The sequence below is a fragment of the Mustela putorius genome, unplaced genomic scaffold, assembly GCF_011764305.1.
Source record: "Mustela putorius furo isolate JIRA1106 unplaced genomic scaffold, ASM1176430v1.1 tig00003854_pilon_pilon_pilon, whole genome shotgun sequence".
In the NCBI taxonomy this organism is placed as follows: Eukaryota; Metazoa; Chordata; class Mammalia; order Carnivora; family Mustelidae; genus Mustela; species Mustela putorius.
This window is the reverse complement of record NW_025422006.1, coordinates 4,972,508-4,992,090: the sequence shown is the minus strand read 5'-3', so window position 1 is coordinate 4,992,090 and position 19,583 is coordinate 4,972,508. Positions and strand designations below refer to the sequence as shown.

At 49.1% G+C, this 19,583-nt stretch overlaps 1 protein-coding gene across 8 annotated transcripts in view; it reads left to right on the top strand.

Moving 5' to 3' along the window:
* Nucleotides 1-19,583, top strand: part of SMARCA2 (SWI/SNF related, matrix associated, actin dependent regulator of chromatin, subfamily a, member 2) — a 179,535-nt gene that overhangs the window by 103,535 nt on the left and 56,417 nt on the right. For 7 of the 8 annotated variants that reach the window (XM_045065039.1, XM_045065045.1, XM_045065043.1 and 4 more), the window contains exon 27: nt 101-319. In XM_045065039.1, coding sequence (XP_044920974.1) covers nt 101-319 — 219 coding nt within the window. Of the gene's footprint in view, nt 1-100; nt 320-1,750; nt 2,002-19,583 lie in introns of those variants that run through there. The other variant, XM_045065046.1, reaches the window with a different exon arrangement.

Below are 19,583 nucleotides of genomic sequence, written 5' to 3'. Positions count from 1 at the left end.
AAAGCACAGGAGGGGAGCCCGGGGACGTTTCGTGTGCCGTGAGGTCGGCCGTGGGCCGAGTCCCCGTTCCCGCCGGTGACGCTGTCGTTCCTGCCTCCAGCGTATGGACATGGACCGGCGGAGGGAGGACGCTCGGAACCCGAAGCGGAAGCCGCGCCTCATGGAGGAGGACGAGCTGCCCTGCTGGATTATCAAGGACGACGCGGAAGTCGAGCGGCTCACGTGTGAGGAGGAGGAGGAGAAGATTTTCGGGAGGGGGTCTCGCCAGCGCCGGGACGTGGACTACAGCGACGCCCTCACCGAGAAGCAGTGGCTGAGGGTAGGTGTGGCTGCTTTTCGCGGGCCGGGCCGGGCCGGGCCGGGCGGGCGCTCCTGGGGGCTCGAGCCGTCGGGAGCCCGGGGACGCGTGTCCAGGGAAAGCAGAAGCGGCTCTTGAACACGGGGAAGGTCGTTTGACGGTGGCGGTGGCCTCGTTGCGTTTCAAGGCAGGGCCTTGGCGAATAATGAGGAATGTCGCGCGAGAGCAGAACTGGCCACTGGCCACAGTGAGGCCCGCTCACGCTTCATGACCCCTCGCCTGGTCAGGCCTCAGGGTCGGATTTAGGATCAGAACGCGGAAGGGGCTCCGAGAGACCTTTTTAATTGCTCCCCCTCAATTTCCTGGTCTTGACTCGGAGTTTTACTTTTCCAAGGCCTGCGGAGAGAGTTTGGAGACAGTGTGGTTTCTAGCTGCGTGGTTCCTTCCTTGACCCAAGAAATTAGAGCTGGAAGGGGTCTTTGTAGGGTCTTGGTTTTAGGGACAAAGCAGTTATGGCCCAGAGAGGTTCAGTGACGACACGGGGACGCACAGCTGGCTAGGAACAAGAATTTGCGAGTGCTGACGCATTCGCGTGCTCAGTTTTGGCTCATCCGGTCTGCCCGTGGCAAGCACAGACGGGAGTCACTGAAGTTTGGGAATGTTATTCTGCAGTTTGGGGGTACACCCCCCCTTTGGAAAATGTTGAGTTCTCATTTTGACTGGGGGAATGAAATCTCAGAGTGTGGCCTGGGGAGCGGAGGCATCTCTCGGTGGCCCTAGGAGTGACGTGTGTGCATGCCGTGGCCGGTGGGACTCTCGCATTTCAAGGTTTTGCCCCACTTTTCCTCGCTGGGAGCAGACTTAGAACCTGTGTTGACAGCAGTCTGGGACCCTCGTCCCAGGCAGGACCGGTAAAGGCGCCCTGGAGATAGCTCCATCGGGTTGAAAACCAAACAAAACAGAAGCTGTTGTGAGGAGTTCATTTTATGGAAGGGGAATGCCGTTCTGAGCTTTGCGACACGTGGCTTTAGGACCCAGGACACAGGTAGGTAGGCGGGTAGAAAGGCAGGGGACGTGTTTCGAGATTGGTTATCCAAGGCCGACGGGTCTGGGCACCACTTGAGATGTGATGTACTGCGCTTGCTGTATGATGAGAGAGACGTGACCTGAATTTTGAAAAGCCTGAAAAAAAGAAAGAGACGAAGAAAGCATCGCTCATATTTACGGCTGAACAATGGCATGCGAAATGCGGCTTCCTACGTGTGACTGTCTGACTGTCCTGTCCACACATCCCCGTGGCCCCAGAATGTGTTTTGTGGGATCCTTTTGTTTCCCTATTGTGAGGTTGTCGCGGTATCGTTAAGATTCGTTCTGTAATGGGAAGAGTTTGGTGTTTGTTTAATAATCATTTCCGAGCTCAGGAAAATTCTCCTCCTTTCTCTTTTATTCAAGCGATAAACTGAGTACCTGGAGTCCCATTATGACAGACGAGGCAGCCCTCCAGGCCAACACGGAAAGTCGGAAAGTCGGTCTTTACACACAGAATCTACAGATGTTACAAACAACATTACCTTATCTTTTAGGCAAGAATGTAGCTGAACTCACCCATTTTAAAATACTCTTTGGGCAACACTCTTAAGGAATAGAACATGGATCTTAGGGCTGCCTGGGTGGGTCAGTCGGTGAAGCGTCCGCCTTCGGCTCAGGTCATGATCCCAGGGTCCTGGGATCAAGCCCTGCATCAGGCTCCCTGCTTAGCAGGAATCCTGCTTCTCCCTCCTTCATGCCCGACGCTTGTGTTCCCCCTCTCTTACGGTGTCTCTGTCTGTCAAATAAATAAATAAAATCTTAAAAAAAAAAAAAAGAAAAGAAAAAGAAAAAGAAAAATAACGTGGATCTTAGAAAGTTTTCAAGTGTAGAATGCCTCGTTCGCTCTCTTTTTTCTTCGGTGTCTATGACTCGTGAACAGCACAGTGCCCGGCACATGGTAGGGACCCAAGGAATGTTGGCAAAATGAAATTGTAACTTTTAAGAGGAAAGTGGACATTGACTCGTTTACCATAATGTTAGGATAGCATTTCCCTTTTCTGGTGGTCCGGTAGACCTTCTTTGACATCTAACATACACATCTAAAAACAGAAAACTGGTTTGTTTTTCAAAATGACACCGTGAAATTCATGTTTATAATATGGTATAATATATAATATACATTATAATTCATATAAGTTATATTTTATATATTATATTATATTATGTCATACTCATGCTGAGCTGTCTTGTGAGATACGAAGTCACCCAGGAAAGACAGAAGTGTGCTCAGCACAGCTCTGTTGTAATCCATCTTTTTTGTGATCTGTTCTTTTGCAAACCGTCTGTCAGTATTTGGAAGGAACCGGTAACTCGCTGTCAGCTGCGACCCACAGTCCAGGAAGCTCGGCCCATGGCCTGAGCATTCAAAATAGATGCTTTACTGTCATTTGTTTTCTCATTCACCAGCTGCAGTCCCGTTCGATATCAGCCTAGCAAGCTTTTTTTTTATAATAACATTATATTCAAGGGGTTTTCACAAGCCCAGACGCGAAGAGATGTTCTCTCCTGGCGGATGACTGAGCGCGCTGAATGGACCCGGCCGACCCAGCCTTGAAAGGGAATATGGTAGAGACTGTTGTGGAAGAAACGCTGAGACGGGGCTAAAATAATTCTTCTTTCTCCTGGCAATGTTGTACAAAGCCTGCTTGGCAGAGGCCTCGGAGATGCGGGGACTCGCAGAGCTGGATGGCAGCCGAACGGAGCAGCTCCCCGCCCCGGGCTCACACCACGGTCTCCGCAGCCCCGGTGCCAGGAGACGGGCCGTCCCTCAAGGAAACGCTCTGCCTTTTTGCCCACGTTCGGTGTGGGAGGCCCTTCCCCACCCTTTTCCTTCTGCTGAGCCTTTCTCATCCTTCAAGGCCCAGCTCCACCTCCACCTCACCGGTGGCGCCCTCACAAACCGTTCTGGAACATTCTCTGAGCCCTCACGTGTCCGTGCTCGTTCTTGGGGCCCAGCTCACAACCACAGCCCAGCTTCCTGGCGTTCTTGGTAGTTGCCCCCACGCCCGCTCTCCTCGTAGTGGGCGAGGTGGATCTGGTTGGAACTTAGGAATTTTGTGTGCAAAAAGTATGCGCCCACTGATTGCCACATTGAATTAGCAGCAGATTGAGGTGGAAGAGTGCGGCCTAGACTAACGCTCACGGTGGCAACGGCCGGACCTACACGTGTCCTACTCATGGGCCTATCGGAAAAAAACCAGTAGAAATTTCTTCCTCACTTCAAAGCCCAAGGTGGGTGTTTCTGGTTGGTGATGGCCGGGGCTCTCCATGCGGCCATTCAAGAGCCCGGGCTGAGGGAGCTTCCGCGGGCTTCTTCGTCTGCACCCCAGCAAGCGGGAAGTGGGGAGGACAGCACAGAGTGGCGGGCGTGGGGCTCGGATGGGCCGGGCCTGCCACGGCTCCGTACCCCCTCCGCTCATGTTCCACGGGCTGTGGCTCGGCCATGAGGCCCCACACCAGCCATAAAGGAGACCGGGAAGTGGGGTCTGGCCGCCAGCCCAGGAGAAGACGACTCTGGTGACTAGCTGCCCGTCTCTGCCTCATGAACGCTTAGGTTAAATTTAAGTGATGTGGCCACTTTCTTTGAATATTGTATTATGGTTTTATCACAAACAGGTTTTATTTTATAATCCTATTATGCTAAAAATTCCCACAGTGACCTTTAGACAATCTGTTTAGTTGGAAGACTTTGAAATTTTTCTGTATTCGTAATGTTGTTTTAAATGAGAAGGATCACAATTTCAAACAGCTCAATTTAAAAAAAAAAAAAAAGGTTTTTTTAAAGTTATTCTGAAATCCCTGTTTTCTGTGGAGGGAAACTTAGCCAATTTCAAGTTAATTGGGTAATCTTTTGGGGGGAATCAGGTCAACGTTCATGAGTCCCAGGGGCTCTTTCCCTCCTCTCCTGGGGGCCACTGTCCCGGCTTCCTTCCCAGGTGGCATCTGGATAACGGTGGAAGCTGGTGTTTCCTGGTGGCCTGGGGGACCGGGAGCCCTGGTTCTCCCGCTGTCCTGTGGGTCTCTGCTGGGCTCCGCACAGGCCTACCCGTCTGTCCCATCCCTGGAGGTCTCGACGGGCGTCTGGTCCCATCTCGTTCCCTGGGAGATGTCCATGATTTGAGCTCTTCAGGTCTGGGGGCCGGGCTCCATCTCCGGTTGGCAGCTTTCTGGCCGTTGGAAGTCTCATGAAGACCCCCAAACCCCTGGTGCTGTCTTCATGCTCCCAGCTCTTTTGTGCCCTGCTTGAGACTCCGCAAAGTCTTGGCTGCTTTCTGCACACCGCGCTAGACCGTGCAAGAGAGTCCAGCCCTGTTTCTCAGCGAGGGCAGTCACCACCAGAGGGTTGTCAAGACTGAAGTTTCTAGGATCTGATGGCTGGGTGGGTGAGGAAGGTTTGTTGTTGTTGTTTTGGGTTGGTTTTTTTTTTTTTAAGATTATATATATATATTATTAAAAGAGAGAGAGAGAACATGGGGAGGGGTGGGGCAGAAGGAGAGGGAAACTCCTCATTGAGCTGGGAGCCCGATGCAGGCCTCATGGGACTCGATCCCAGGACTCCAGGATCATGATCTGAGCCAAAGGCAGACGCTTAACCCACTGAGCCACCCAGGCGCCCCAGTGAGAAAGCTTTTGAACACAAGCAAGATGAAAATGTTTAGCTTTCGCACATTGTATCTGCCCATATGAACATAGCGTAAGGGACCATCCCAGAGCCTTAGAAGGAGCATGTGAGGTAAGAGTCCTGAGGTTTGCATGTTATTAGCTTCACAGGATACCTATCTCTGGGTACCTTTAGGGTCTCATTCCTTTTGCTCCCTGCACCCAGCCCTTTAAACACACCACTTTTGGACCCTCACGGGCAAGGCTTCCATTTCAACCCAACCTGGCTCACTACCCAGAGTTGGCACAGACGCCACAAGTTAACGGGCTCGGGCCCCAACAAGGCCATGCTTATTCCCCCCACCCGCTGCACTCTGGGGACCCCCCAGGCTACCTCCACTACCCGACTGACTGGCTGTTAAGTGCAGGGGTTCTCAGGAGCCCTTCAGGTTCAGTAATTTGCTGTGATGATGAATGGAACTCAGAAAAGCACTACTTGTGGCCACAGTTTTCTGACAGACCCAAGTCCGCACCAGCCAGTGAAGACAGGCATAGGTAGGGTGAGGTATCAGAAGCAGACAAAGATCCCCTCCTGGCACATCAGTGAGTCTCCCCGAGCAGGAAGCTCCACTGACCTTCAGTGGCCAGGGTTTTTAGCCAGGGCTCTTCCTATGTAGGCACAAATGATGAAAATCATTTGCTGGGGAAAAATAAATAAAATAAAATGAAATAAAATAAAATCATCAGCTGGGTAATTAGACGCCCCCCCCCCGCCCCCGCCATCCCAGGTCCGCCTGGCTCCACAGCCCAACCATGTCATCAAGCAGTTGGTCCTCCTGGTGACAGCCCCCATCCTGAAGCCCTCTGGGGGGCCCTCTCTGGTCACCTCATTAGCATAACAGAGACACCACCACCACTCCGGAAATTCCAAGGGCTTTAGGAGCTCCATGCCAGCACCCCAGGACAAAGGACAAATTCTTGATGATACAACAGGTGGCAATACCCTGGAGCCTGACCTCTTACCTCCCTCCCTCCTCACTCCCAACACAGAAGGCCCCCTGCCCTGCCTTCCTGTGACATATGCTGAGCAACTTCCCCTACACAACCTGGCCCGGCCAGAGGGGCCAACCCAGTGGCTTCCAGGGGTTCTCAGGATCCCTGTCCCCCAGGCACCGCTGTCGATCCCAAAGAGGCTTTGCAACTGAGGAGATGCCTCTCCCTCCACAAATCCTGATTTAGCCTGCTGTCTGATGGTGGGCTGCTCACAAATCCGTTTTTGGAAGGTGCTGGTATCATTCGTTTTTTTCTTTTTTTTTTCCTCTTGCATACCAACTTTATCCTAATCCTTCTGAAGGCAGTGGGTGGCTCCCCTGAACGGAGGATGGCGCCTTTAGAAAGCGTAAAAGAGAATATGAACGCGGTTTTAAAAATAGAGTCTCCATCAGCATTTCAGAGCTTTTCCCATGGTGGACCCAAGGCGATTACCGGGCTGCACCGCGGGCTGTGTGTGTGTGTGTGTGCTGGCGTGCGCATACACAATAGTTGGCTCATGTTGATAATTTCTTGGAAAAATATCTCTGTGTCTCCGTGTGAGAGCAGGCGTGCCATCAGCCTGAATTGGCAGACGTCTGATGAGCCCAGGGGGACAGGTTTTTCGGTTTAGCTCCAGCCATGCGCGCTGTCTGTGATGTCTCCAGTATTGTCGTCATTATTGGGGGGCAGGGGCTCCATAAAATCGGCGGGGGGACGTGGATTACAAAGCTAAAATCTGAGCCGAGGGTGCATCCTGGAGTCTTTGCTTTTTCTCTTCTTCCTGTTCCTTTGGTTCTTCTGCCGACTTGAGAATCCTTCCCTCCCTTAAAACACTTAGTGACACCCCAGAATGTTTTTAATTGCCAAGTGAGTGATTTGTACCCTACAGCACTGGAAGATAATTGGAATGCAAGCCAAATTATGTGCTCTGTGTAATATTTAATTACCAGCCGGACAGAAGGAACGAACTTTGAAGAGTACGCTTTTGTATCGCAATGGATGTGCCCGTCTCGAAACAGTAATTTGGCAGGTCCTTCTTACTCGCTGGTGCCTCTCTGTGTGGTCCTCCTGGATGAGGAGGAGGATGCTTTTTTAGGTATCCTGTAGAAGCTCCCAGTGTTGAAGGAAGTTATCTCTGTGTCTGCAGTGCCCTGTTGTTGCAGTCGGGCCCCAACCCAAGTTACAAGCAAGAGTGGGATAAGACTCGCTTCCTCCCATATTCCAATCTAGGGATAGATGCAGCTGGTTTGCGACGATTTGGGATTTCGAGATGGCAGCCCAGCGAGGAAGGGCAGCCCAGAGAGGAAGGGCAGCCCAGAGAATGCCCTCTTTGTCCAGCCAAGTCATAGCCCAAGCGCCCCATGATTTCTGTGCCCGAGTAGGGACCTCTCCTGGTCCTGTCTTCTGACCACTCAGAGGATTTGGGGGGATTCTCCTTCCCACAGCTTGAAGTGGGGGAAACAGTAAGAGAGTCTTAAACCATACAGTAGTGGGGGTAATCAGTGAGTAAAATGCAACACTTCTCAAGGAAATTTACCTGGGAGGTGTCTTAAAAAGCTACCTAACACCAGGGTGCCGAAAACAGGGTAAGATCCCCTGGCTGGCTTTCCATCACCAGCGGCCCGTGTCAAAAACTATCGGGGAGAGGCAGAGAAATCCAAAAACTGGAAAAAGTACCAAGAAAGTTTAAAGAAGTTGGAATTTCAAACACAGTATTTGAAATTCTGTTGACATACACAAGGAGAAAGAGCGAACTGTCTTGCCACCCATCGGAAGAGGATTTTTCCTCTCGAGAGAAATTTCTAGAAATCTCTGAAACTGTATAGTGTCTCCTGTGTTTGGTCTGGATTCAGTACAATCCAACCTGAAATCAGAGACGGGGGCTGGAAACTCCTCACTGTAATCCCAGTTGAGAGCACCTGTGATTCTGTGAAATGTCCCTTTTCTCCTAAAATATCTTAGGCTGACAAGACTTTATGTGTGTTTGTTTTTGTTTTTTTGGGATTCTTTATCAAAAGTATAATGTGCAGAATGCTTTTAACATTTTGTTGCTTTTGTTTTGTCGCTTTAAATAATCTTTCTTTGCTTTTCCTGTAAGACATAAACACGGGTTTTTTTGTTTTTATTTTTTTGTTGTTTTGTTTGTTTTTTAATCAAATGGCATTTTCCAGCTTTTAAAATTGGGTCATCTGATATACCGGGGCAAAATTTCTAGCAAGCTGCATTTCCGTTTTTATACACAAGGGAGAGCTAAGGACCTAGAAAATAGATTTGGATTTTGCCAAATTCCTGTTCTTTGTACTTTAGGAAGGAAGTACTGAAATGACTAGTGGCAAGCCTTTGAGTTGCGTGGGGAAATGCTTGACACTAATAAACGAATTTTGGTAACTTTTCTACAGTTTTTATTTTATGCTCAAATCCAAATCCCGGCTAGATTGTTTTCACAGCCCTTGGACCTTAATGTGCTCCCTTTTGTCAGAATTCAGTAGGGTAAGTTCGGTAGAAGAGATAGTCCTCCGAGGGCCAACTAAACTAAATACTAAAGGTTGAAAAGCAGGAGAGACTTGTTTTGCTCAGTTTTTGAAACTGTGATGCTTGGAATTTCTGGTTTCAAGTTCTATCCTTTGAAATAGGGATTCAGCTCAGAAACGTAACTCAGTCATGGAAAGGAACCATGGGAAATTGGATCGGGCTTACAGATATTTACAAGCCCGAGTAAGTTCGCCTTATCTTTATGTGGAGCCAACTCCTGCGGAGAAATTGATGGTTTCAGAAATATGTCTGCTTTTTTTGAAATCAAGATTTAGTTCCTGTCCCGTATTTTTTTTTTTTTTTTTTTTACTTTTGTTTTCTTTAGTCAGTAAGGCTGCAGGACGAAAATCTTCTTTGTTTATCCTTAGCAGATAAAAAAGTATATATACTTATGGCATATGATGTGACGTTATGATACAGGTACACATTCTGCAATGAGGTCGTGGTGGAGGTGGGGAAAGGTGCTGGTCGGGAAGTTAGAGGCAAGGCAGGATGATTTTACCACCCCTGTGTCCACATCTGGGACTTTGGTGATCGTGTACCTGGATAGCTTAGGATCATGGTCCAAAACGGAAGTCTTGGAATCTGATGACCCAGGGTTCACATCCCAGCTCTGTCTAATTATAATTAGCTTGTGAGTCTGGGTGCTAAGTATAACTTGTAGCTTTTGCCATAAAATGGGGGAGGCGGGGGACAATAGCATGTACTTGGTAGAGTTTTCTGAGATTTAAATGTCTTAACGCTTAACCTGGCTCACATAAGAAGGGTTCCAAAAACAAATTGCCTATCACAAAAAAAGTATTAAATTATGTCAGAATAAACCTGATAAGTAATAGTAAAAGAGGAAAAAAAAAAAACCCAAACCATTTCCATTGTCTTGTCCATATGTCTTGAATATAGGGTTTGGGGCGACCGGGGAAAGGGAAAGGGGAAGTTAAAGAGGTTCCTCTCCCCGCTCATTAATGGACTTAAAGAGGAGGAGATGTGAGCTTCCTGAATAGGTGGCGGGTGGGCCTCTTCTCCTCAAGCCCCCGCAAGCTCTGCACACTCAGCTGTGAGCTCTCTGTCCTGCGGGGTTTTCTACTTAACCCTCCATGTCTGCAGAAGAGCATGGGGGCCATCTGTCGGGAACGGGGCCGTGGGTCCTGGCCCTGCCACCTGCTGAGGATGGGACCCTGGGCCTCCTGGGTTGAGTGAGCTGTATTACCTTGGACTCGCAGGGTCCCTTCCACAACCTCTAAAACCATGTGAAGCTGCTTGGACCTTCACTTTGTGCTCTGGTTTTAGGAATGATCACCCTCTGGTTGGGTGATGGACATTGGTGAGAGTATGCGCTATGGTGAGTGCTGTGAAGTGTGTAAGCCTGATGATCCACAGACCTGTACCCCTGGGGCTAATAATACATATGTTAACAAAAATAATTTTTAAAAAAATGACCCCCCTCTGCTTTCCTACTGGCAGGGCCCTGCACAGAGGCTGCTTAAAAGCAGATTCAACGTGACACCCATTTCTCCAACATGGAGGAGGCTGAGCCTCCAGTCCATGCCCAGACCAGGAAATAAGGTGTTAATTGTCAAGTCTCCGTTCCTTACCGGCAGAGCAGTGCCCGCCTTATTAGTGCAATTAAGAGCCAGACTGGAGAGACGCTATTAGAGATAATAGTGCACACTTAGCCACCTTAAAGAGCTTGTCGAGAGCCGGTCTCCAAGTGTACACAGATGGGAATTAATAGAGATTAAAATAGATTGTGAGATGCTCTGACTTGTACAGCTTGAACTGTTCAAGACACGAGCAGAGTTTAAGCAATGTAGATCCTACTTTGTTAGGGTTAGTGTCCTGCTTCTGGGGACCCTGCTTAGGATCTTCCCCTCCGCCACAGGAGGGAGGGGTAGCTCCCCCCATGCCCTCCATAAGAGGAAGGCAAGTTCACCTGCTTGGGAGATCCAAGCCTCTGATGGCCGCCCCTGTGCCCCTGGCCCCCACTGGAGGAGAACTACAGCACGTCCAGTACCTTTGAGTAAAGAAAAGGCGATGCAGGTTGTTAGGTGCTGAGGTCTGTGGAATGTGTTGATTCCTGGCTTTGCAGGATGGCTTTTCCTCTTAGTTCACGGCCATTCCGTGGCTACCCTGAGAGGTCAGAGGGTCTACCTACCAAAGCAGACACCAGCTCCCTGTCACGCCCTACCCACTACGCCCCCTCCTCTTCCCAGCCATGCCCCCATCCACGCCCCCTACCCCTCCATATCCCCCCCTCACCACGGCCTCCTATTGCAAGTGCAGTTAAGCCCAAACACTTTAGGGCGCCCGGGGGGCTCGGTTAAGCATCTGCTGTCTCCTTGTCCTAGTGGTCTCTTTTCCGGAGAGATCCCTCCTGACCACAGCAGCTGAAATCGCCAGGCCCGGCCAGTGTCTGTCACGTGACTTAAGCCAGTTTAAGTTTAAGCCCTGCCATTGTGCAAAGGCGAGCTCCTTGTCTCCTTCCTGAGTATGAGGCTCCAAGAAAGCCAGCGCCCTCGCCTGCCTGGTGCACTAGCACAGGCCTTCATGAGAGCGCCCCGCACACAGTAGGCACCTTATGAATACCATGACTAAGCGAGCATACCCGCCGGAAATGCAGGCTTGCAGGAGATGTGGCTGCAGTCTGTGTCCTTTAGGCAGAGTGAGTGAATCCTGTGCTTTTTGACTCATGAGGGTCAAGGTAGACATTGTTGGCATTCTTCCCTTTCGATGCCAGTGATCTGCGTCTTCTCAGAAAGAGTGCTTCCTTAAAAGAATTCAAAAGGCATGCGGTTCTGACAGAAGGGCTCGTGAGCTTCTCAAGAATTTGCAGGCGCTGTTCTCATTTCAGAGCCCGGTGATGAAGATCACTTAAATTTGCACCCAAAAGTACAATCGCCAGTTTCCTGGGGCAGCCTTGCTCTGCCTTGCAAACAGCCGTAGATTTCACAACTGCCCACCAGTTCCAACCTTTTCTTTCTTTCTTTCTTGGCAAAACCCAGAGTAATACACCCAGTCTAACTCCAAATTAAAAGACAAAAAGAAAGCGCTACAATAACTGGGGTTTCATGTTTAGTTTCAGACAAGAACGTACCCAAGAGAGCATGTTTTTTTAAGCAGAAGGCATTCGACTTTTATATTTTCTTAGGGTTTCTTTCTTATTTTTTATTAGAGAATGTTGGATTGTCAGAATTCATGAAAAAAAAATTGTAGATGGGACCATGAAACTCTGCTATAGGCAAAGCTTTTTCTGCCACTCCTCCTGACATACAATATTTAAGATCGTGGTGCTCAGCGTCCTTCGTAGAAAGCATATTCCTAATGCAGGATGCCGTTTTCTAAAATTGCCTTCCCTTGGACCTTGTGTAGAGTATTTTCTAAAGATGTCCTACAGATTATTTAAAAGGATATCTTCAGAACTTTATCGAGGTTGTCAGTGGATCTATTCCTCTCTTCCATGTTGCCTTTGATGACTTAGTGGGAGGAAGGCGGGCTCAGGCACCAGGATCTCGGAGGTCTGTTTCCAGATCTGTCGTCATTTTGCTACGTGACATCTTAGATAGGTCATTTCACCTCCCTGAGAGGGATGAGGGTGAGGAAGAGTACATGGTCCCGTTTTTCCTGCCCTGCCCGTCTTTGACTTTGCCTTTGGTGACCCTGGAGAGAACTCTGGATTTACCCTGGTCTGGTTCCAGCTCTGACACTTGACCCTAAAACTTGGAGGCGCATAGGTGAGAGACTTATTCCTTGTCCTCGGGAAGGCTTTGTTTTGAAAATGAGGGTTTGACACAGGGTCCTGTAGCGTGTTGGTGGCCTCAGGACACGGTCCAGCATTTGGGACGATCTGCTTGTTGGCCGCATTCAGAGAGTTGAACCGCGTCCATGTGCTGATGGGACATGATGGATGGGAAACCAGTGTGGTGGTGGCCACGACGGACACACCTGCCTGTCATATGGAGTTCCCTTCCCCACACAGGTAGCTGGGGACTTCTGCCATTCTATGCAGAATGAGACCAAGAATCTTCTAGCACTTTGACGACAAGAAGAAACGACCCAACCCCTTCATTTTTTTTTTTTTTGAGTCCCCTGCAACTACCAAACAGCATGCCTAACAGGTGCCAAAGGGACCCATTTTGTCCGTGGACACATAACAAGTCCTCCCTCCTGCCCAAATTATCAAGACCGAATCCATTTGCGTTCATATTAATTTTTTTAAAAAATCAGTACACCAGTGTCAGGGGATACTCCTGGAAGGCAGAGGAAGGTACTTGGAGTCCAGCAGACCTCAGTGTCAGCCCCTCAGGGGGTTCCCTGTCATCAATACAGATTCTGCAAGAGAATTAATAAACGCAGTTTAGGGTTTCACTCGCCATTTTATCTTGTTACACGAATCTGATGATTGTTTTCTTAGTTGTTATCTTTCTGCATTTTTTATAACCCGCACCCAAAAACCCTTGGAGCTTTGCTTTTCTTTTTTTTTTTTTTTTCTTTAATGCAAAGTTGAAAATAGCTTTTTGGGAGGCATCTTTCCTCATTGTAACAGCGTAACAAGAAGTACAGAAGAGCGAGGGAAAGAACACGGAATCACCTGTGATCTCCCTGACCTTCACGTCCCCGGGTTGGAAAAGTAGCCAAGGCAAACATGTCCAGGGGTTATTTCAGTGCCATTACGTCCAGAATTATTTTTAACCTGTTATGAGGCTGAGCTCTTTTGTAGCCATTTCAATAAATCCCAGCCGGCGATATCCATCAAGCCCCAGCCTGCCGTTAGTAATATTTGCATGTCCTTCCATTTGGTTTAAAAACAGCCTATTTTACAGGGTGCCCTGTGCCAAACAACTGACTTTTTTTTTTTTTGGAAAGCCATGAAGGGATATGTGGGGGCATGCCATCCCACACTGGGATAGCGATTTTTGCTGCTCCATAAACAGAGTATTCAAGTCTCTACTTCAGATTTCACAGGCTGTTCCCTCCTCTTGCTTTTACCATTCCGTGTCATATAGCTGGTGCTTTTTTTTTTTTTTTAACCTACAAAACGGGCTCCCATAACTCCCCTTTCCAAGACCGATTTATTTTCTTTTCTCTGGGGTATAATTTTTTTAAATTAATTTATTTATTTTCAGCATAACAGTATTCATGATTTTTGCACCACACCCAGTGCTCCGTGCAATCCGTGCCCTCTATAATACCCACCACCTGGTACCCCAACCTCCCACCCCCCCCTTCAAAACCCTCAGATTGTTTTTCAGAGTCCATAGTCTCTCATGGTTCACCTCCCCTTCCAATTTCCCCCAACTTCCTTCTCCTCTCTAACTCCCCATGTCCTCCATGCTATTCGTTATGCTCCACAAATAAGTGAAACCATATGATACTTGACTCTCTCTGCTTGACTGTCTCTGGGATATAATTGATGTAAAAATACTGTCTCCTTTTTAGTTGCCAGGTCTGAATTCTTCACCCAAATGCCTTCCGCTGGAATTTTCAGGACTTTCGGTTCCTCCACCGTCCTCTCCCTCTCTGTTCCAGACAGTGCCAGCCTGGGACCTCTCAATCTCTGTCTCGATTTCATCCCCTTACGTATTCAGAATAGCTATTATCTTGCCCATTTTACAGACGAGGAACTAAGCCTCACAGGCAAGGAGCTGGTCTTACTACACAGCAGGTAGATTTGTTGGATGAATGCTGAACCTTCAGTTACTTTATCGCCCTGTAGATTTTGAAAATGCCTATCAGGGCAGGTCTGCGGGACTGTGGGGTTTTGGCAAAAGACAAATCCTGTCCGGATTGGCAGCCCCTTTGCCCACTAGCTGACCCCTTCCTGGCGTGTGAATTCCAGCTGCTTCTTGACAAGGTGCAGGAGCTCAGGACAGATGGGCGACAGGTGAGTCTCTTGATGACCCTGGGCGCACTTACATCTAGAGAAACTGAAGACAGCCCTTCAGGTGGAATGAGTGTTAACACGCGCTTCGCAAAGGTGACTCGCCCCGCCAGTCCTCAAGAGGGCGCTCCTTGCGGCCTCCATCTTCCCAGCGGTGGGACTCTCTATCCCGTCTTGTTTGCCTTGTTCTCCGTTCCCCGGGAGGTCCGAGCCCCTCCCCCTCCTCGCAGGCTCCGCTGGGCTTGCACACGTGCCTCTGCCTTTTCACCAAGGGAGGGGCTGGTATTGGGTGTTCCTCCAGGTTAGGGCGTTCTTTTTGCCGGCGAGGCGGAGTATCTTACTTCGGCCGCTTTACTCCCAGAGCCGGAGCAAGACACAGGGTGGTATAATAACCAATTAAAATAAAGGCGGCTTAGGGACCCCTGGCTGAGCCCAGTCTGAAGAGCGTGTGACTCTCGATCTCAGAGTCGTGAGTTCGAGCCCCACTTCGGGTTCAGAGATTACTTAAAATAAGTACATAAAATTTAAAAATAAGATAGTGGCGGTTTATAGAGGGAGTTTGGAACAGGGTGAATAGAAGCCAAAAGTACTTATTCTGCCCCATTTGTCTGGCTTCTTCTACTTCACCATATTAATAGCTTTACAATGTGCTTCCTTGATAAGGCCTGCTACTTTGAGAAAGCGGAAGAAAAAAGAGCAAAGATTTAATTTTCTTGCAACAAGATTTTTGGGCCCTGCTGGTGAGTAAGGCATCAATCTAAATGCCTTTACATTTTGATTAAGGGGACTTTTTTTTTTTTTTAATTCCCAAAAAGATGTCAGAGTGATAGGAGATTCAGGTATATTTTGAGAGAAGAACAAAAGTCATACAAAGCAAAATTAAATCAACAGTGAACAAAAGTACGTGTGATATGTTGTAAGAAGTACAAGGGAAGTGGGAAGTCCTGTAGGATTTTATGAAGGAAGGGACGTTTTAGCTGTTTCTTTGAGCAAGGAGCCTGATGTGTGGAGGACGGGGGCTCAGAACGAGAATTCCAGGCTCTGCGCCACACTGAGGCGTGGAAATGTGTGGCTCCTCCCTCTGCGACCTTGTGTGTTAGAAGCACAGTGTTTTTATAGGGGTTTTTATAGGGATAGGAGTAGAGGAGAAAGATTAAGGTAGGGCCCTCCCTGGAGGCTGTACTCTAGGCTTTACTTTGTTCCGTAGAAAGACCATAGGGTCGGAAGTGTAAGAACAAATGTGCGTTCCTCCTTCTAAGCAGAAAGAAGATAACCGCTGGCTTTGTAAAGGATGAATTAGGGCCCAGGAGAGAGGGCAAGAAAAACCCATAGGGAGGCCATTATAGCTGACCCTGCCTGTGCGAGAGGAGAATGAACAGAAGGGAATGAACTATTTCAGAGGTAAAGCCCGCAGTGACGGGCAGGCCTGCCTGCCTGTAAGGAGGGAAAGTCATGATTTAAAGGTCTTTTTTTTTTTTTTTTTTTTTTTTAAGTCTGGATAACTGGGGGGAAATGATGCTGCCCTTTGATGAGACAGAGAGATCCAAGGAGAAATATTTGCTCTTCTGGGAGAAAAGCGATGACTTTGAGCTGGGCCATTTGAGGGGATATTGGAAATCACAACTAGTAACTCCAAAGCCAGTCCAGGCTGCAGAGAGAAGGTTTGAAGCCATGTGCATTGAAGTCACAGCGAGGCCAGGGGAAATCTGGATCTCCAGGGGACCCTACTTCTTGTAAGGACTCTGTCACCAGTGGCAAGGGTTGGTTCAGAAAGCACCCACCACCCTGCGGGTCGAGGGGTCTGTGTCCAGGTTGCTCAGCAGAAGGAATTCTGCCAGGGACCCCGCCGTAGAAGTGGGGAGGCCAAAGCCTTCCCAAAATAATGTCATATCTCCCACACACACACCCCCCCAGAGAGAGGTTTTGAAGTTCTCCAGCAGCCAGTCCTCCAAGGGCTATTAAGAGACATCTCAGCACCTGCCGTTCTAGGCACCAGGTGTGTCAGTGATGTCCACTGCGGGCCTGGGACAGCTGGCCACATTTCACCACATGTTGACTATATCAAGCAGGAGAAAAGAGACGAAGGCCAAAAATAAAACCTGGGGAATCTGCGTTTAAGGAGAGAAAAAGGTAGTGAGAAAAGCTGGGGAAACCCAAGACTGTAGCATTATAGGGAGAGATTTTTAAATAAGGAGCAACGGAGAAGGAAATAAAGACCAGACTAACAGGGGGATTTGGAAGCTTTGTGCAAATTCTGGAAAATCTCCGTGTCCCGTCCTGGGTGCTGATGGGTTTTCCCCTGTGCTCAGGAAGTAGAGTTGTTCGTTCAGGCGACTCCAGAGGTTGGCAAGTGAGCAACGAGAAGGCAGAGGGAAGACACAGCAAGTTCAATGCTAGAGTTTATGATTTTGTTCTTGAAGATGAACACAGAAAGATCTAGAACAGAGATGCTTGAATTCACAGCTGGTGTTCAGTAACCAGGTATAGAGCCACGAGCAGTCTTCCCAGGGCACCCTGTCCAAAAGTTCAGTTTGTATTCGACGGTATTTGTACTACCTAGCTTTTCTTCCCTAAGATCTGCGCTAGCTGCACAGGGGAACGGAGAGAAATCAGGCATGGCCTTGGTAAGGACACGATCAGAGTGATAGGTTACGGCTGGGCAAGACCCTGAGCAGGAAACGAGCTGATGATTGATGCTTGGCACAAGGTGCACAGGTACAAGGGATTGGGAAAGGTGCTCCAGGTGAGAAGTATGAGAGGAATCTTGAAGGGGGAGGATAAATATGGCGCAGTAGGGTCGGGTCCTGGCTTTCTGCTCCTGTTCCGTGTGGGGTGTTCACAGGCCAGGAGGTAATGGCCAGCCGGGTTGGGTAAGATCAGACTGGGGAGACTCGGAGTTGGCAGCCTGAGGATCGCCCTGCAACTTGAGTCGGGCAGTAACCCGATGAAAGAGAGATTGAAGATCTGGCCAATGAGACGTAGCCCACAACTGCTTAGGGAAAAATCAGAATCCACCTGTTGAGATCTTCCTGCCGGGGAGAAAAGGCTGAATGACAAGAAAGAACAAGGTAGTGTGACTTTCCTTTTGACTCCCACTCTGAAAAGAAGCCTTCTTAACTGGAATAATCATAATCCACAGCAGGTCCGTCACTGAAAATATTAAGCTGAGAAAATGCTGCCTAAAGTAGACAGAACCTTTAATAGAAAACATAATGTGTTATTTGCCACATTTTTACTTAAGGCTAAAGTTGACTCTTGGAGTCCGCCGACTTGTCTTCTTTGCATAAGTAGCCCTATTATGTTTCACTTAGGATTTCCAGTTTTGGCCTTCTTAGAATCTTTATTTTATTTTATTTTTTGTAAGTTAGCTTTACTGAGGTATGAGTAACGAGGTTAGGAGTCGTCTCCAGCACGCATTCGGAAAGCACTCCCCAGCCTAGCTCATGATCACCGCCGTCACCTGCGTGAGACCCTCCTCTCCGTCCTTCCAGGCTCGCCGAGGGCAGACTGTCCCCCACGTGAAGAGAGTCAGCAGCGCTTCCGTCTGTGTCGTGAGCCACTCACCTCTTACGGAGTCTTCACCGTCTTCCCTGTTCTTTGAAATCCCGTGTCTTTCCACAGTCGCGCTTCATTTTACGTAATCTCCAGTTGCGTTACGTAGTTCCGATACCAGCGTAACTGTCATCTCCGTCTTTGGGAACACAACTGATTCTTGGCCTACACGGCAGGTGGAGCGAGCAGGGGGTCCTCTCGGTGGGCAGGGCCTTACGTGGAGGCGGATTGAAGGAGGCTTTTTCCCTCCTTCAGATCTAATGACTGAGAGCTGTGCATCCCCTTAAATTCCCTTTCTCTGTGCTCTGTTCTTAGAATGCAGTGAGGAGAGATTTTCTGCAGTAAATGTCCCTGCTAGGTAGAGCCAGGCCCTCTGTGTGCATCCACACTGGGCACGTCGCTGGCCACGTTTCAGGTGACCCAGTCTCCTGATGTTGCCTCTTCTGCTCCCCAGCACAGCCCATACACCTACACCAGCCGTCACTTCCCAGAAAAACCCTGGCTTGCACCCCAGGAGGCCCTGGGAGCCGTGCAAAGCCAGAAGAGTGCTAAGCATGTTTGTTAGTAAAACCTGGTCTGTCTTAACCTCTGTTCTCGTTTCTTTGTGCTTTAAAATTACAGACTTGTTGCAAGGTTTATTGCATGACAGATTGTGTTAGAACACCTAGAGCTTGTAGCTCCTCAGGGATCAAAATTCATTTTAGAATTTTTAGCCTTACTGGCCCGGCGTGAAGCAGAGGAGGAGAGTCCCCCCGACAAACAGCTTTACGTGTATTTAGGAGTGCTGCGTAGACGTACCTTGAGCAGGTCTAAATCTGAAATTAGGACTGCATGGGCCCCAGTTGATTCTCAAGTTGAACTTGGCCTGGGCGCTCCTCTGCTGACGCTCTAGTGGTCTCTTTGCATGTGCGCGTGTGCGCGTGTGCACGCTTACATGTGGATGCAGGCGTGTACATGGGTCTAGTCCGTCACAGGTCCGTGTCTGTGCACACGGGCTTCCAGCCTCCCTGGCTGGAACCAGCGACTTTCTTTGTTCCTTTCATTCAGTTTCCGCTCCCACACCCGTGGGACTCCCTCTTCCATGCTTGCAGTCCAAGTTCCTAAAAGAAGTGAACTAATTTGCGGGCTTGTCTGCTAACGCCGAGATCCTCTTGCCAGGACCCGCACGAGCCTGGAGACAGGACACCCTGAACACAGGGCGCAGGTCCCACTTCCACCAGGCGAGACCAGGCGTGGGAGAGGCCGCCCGACTCCGAGCTCGGCAGCCCGGGTCCGGGCAGGACAGTTTCCCTTAGCTTCTAGGACCGCGTGAGACACAGCAGTTGCTGTCCCGTACTCACATGGATGTTCAGTTTCTTGGAGGCAGTCCTCAGGCAGCGTCCTTGGCGAACACACCCGTTTCCGTGATAGAGACCATGACGGACTTAAAAAACCTCAGTCCCCAATCAGAAATTTCAGTGACGATATAAATCGGTCTGCAAAGGCTGCAGGAACAAAATACCACAAACGGGGTGGCTTACAGAACAGAGACGGACTTCCTCGTGGATCTGGAGGCTGGAGTTCAAGAAGGTGTCCACAGGGCTGGTGTCTGCTGTAGCCTTCCTC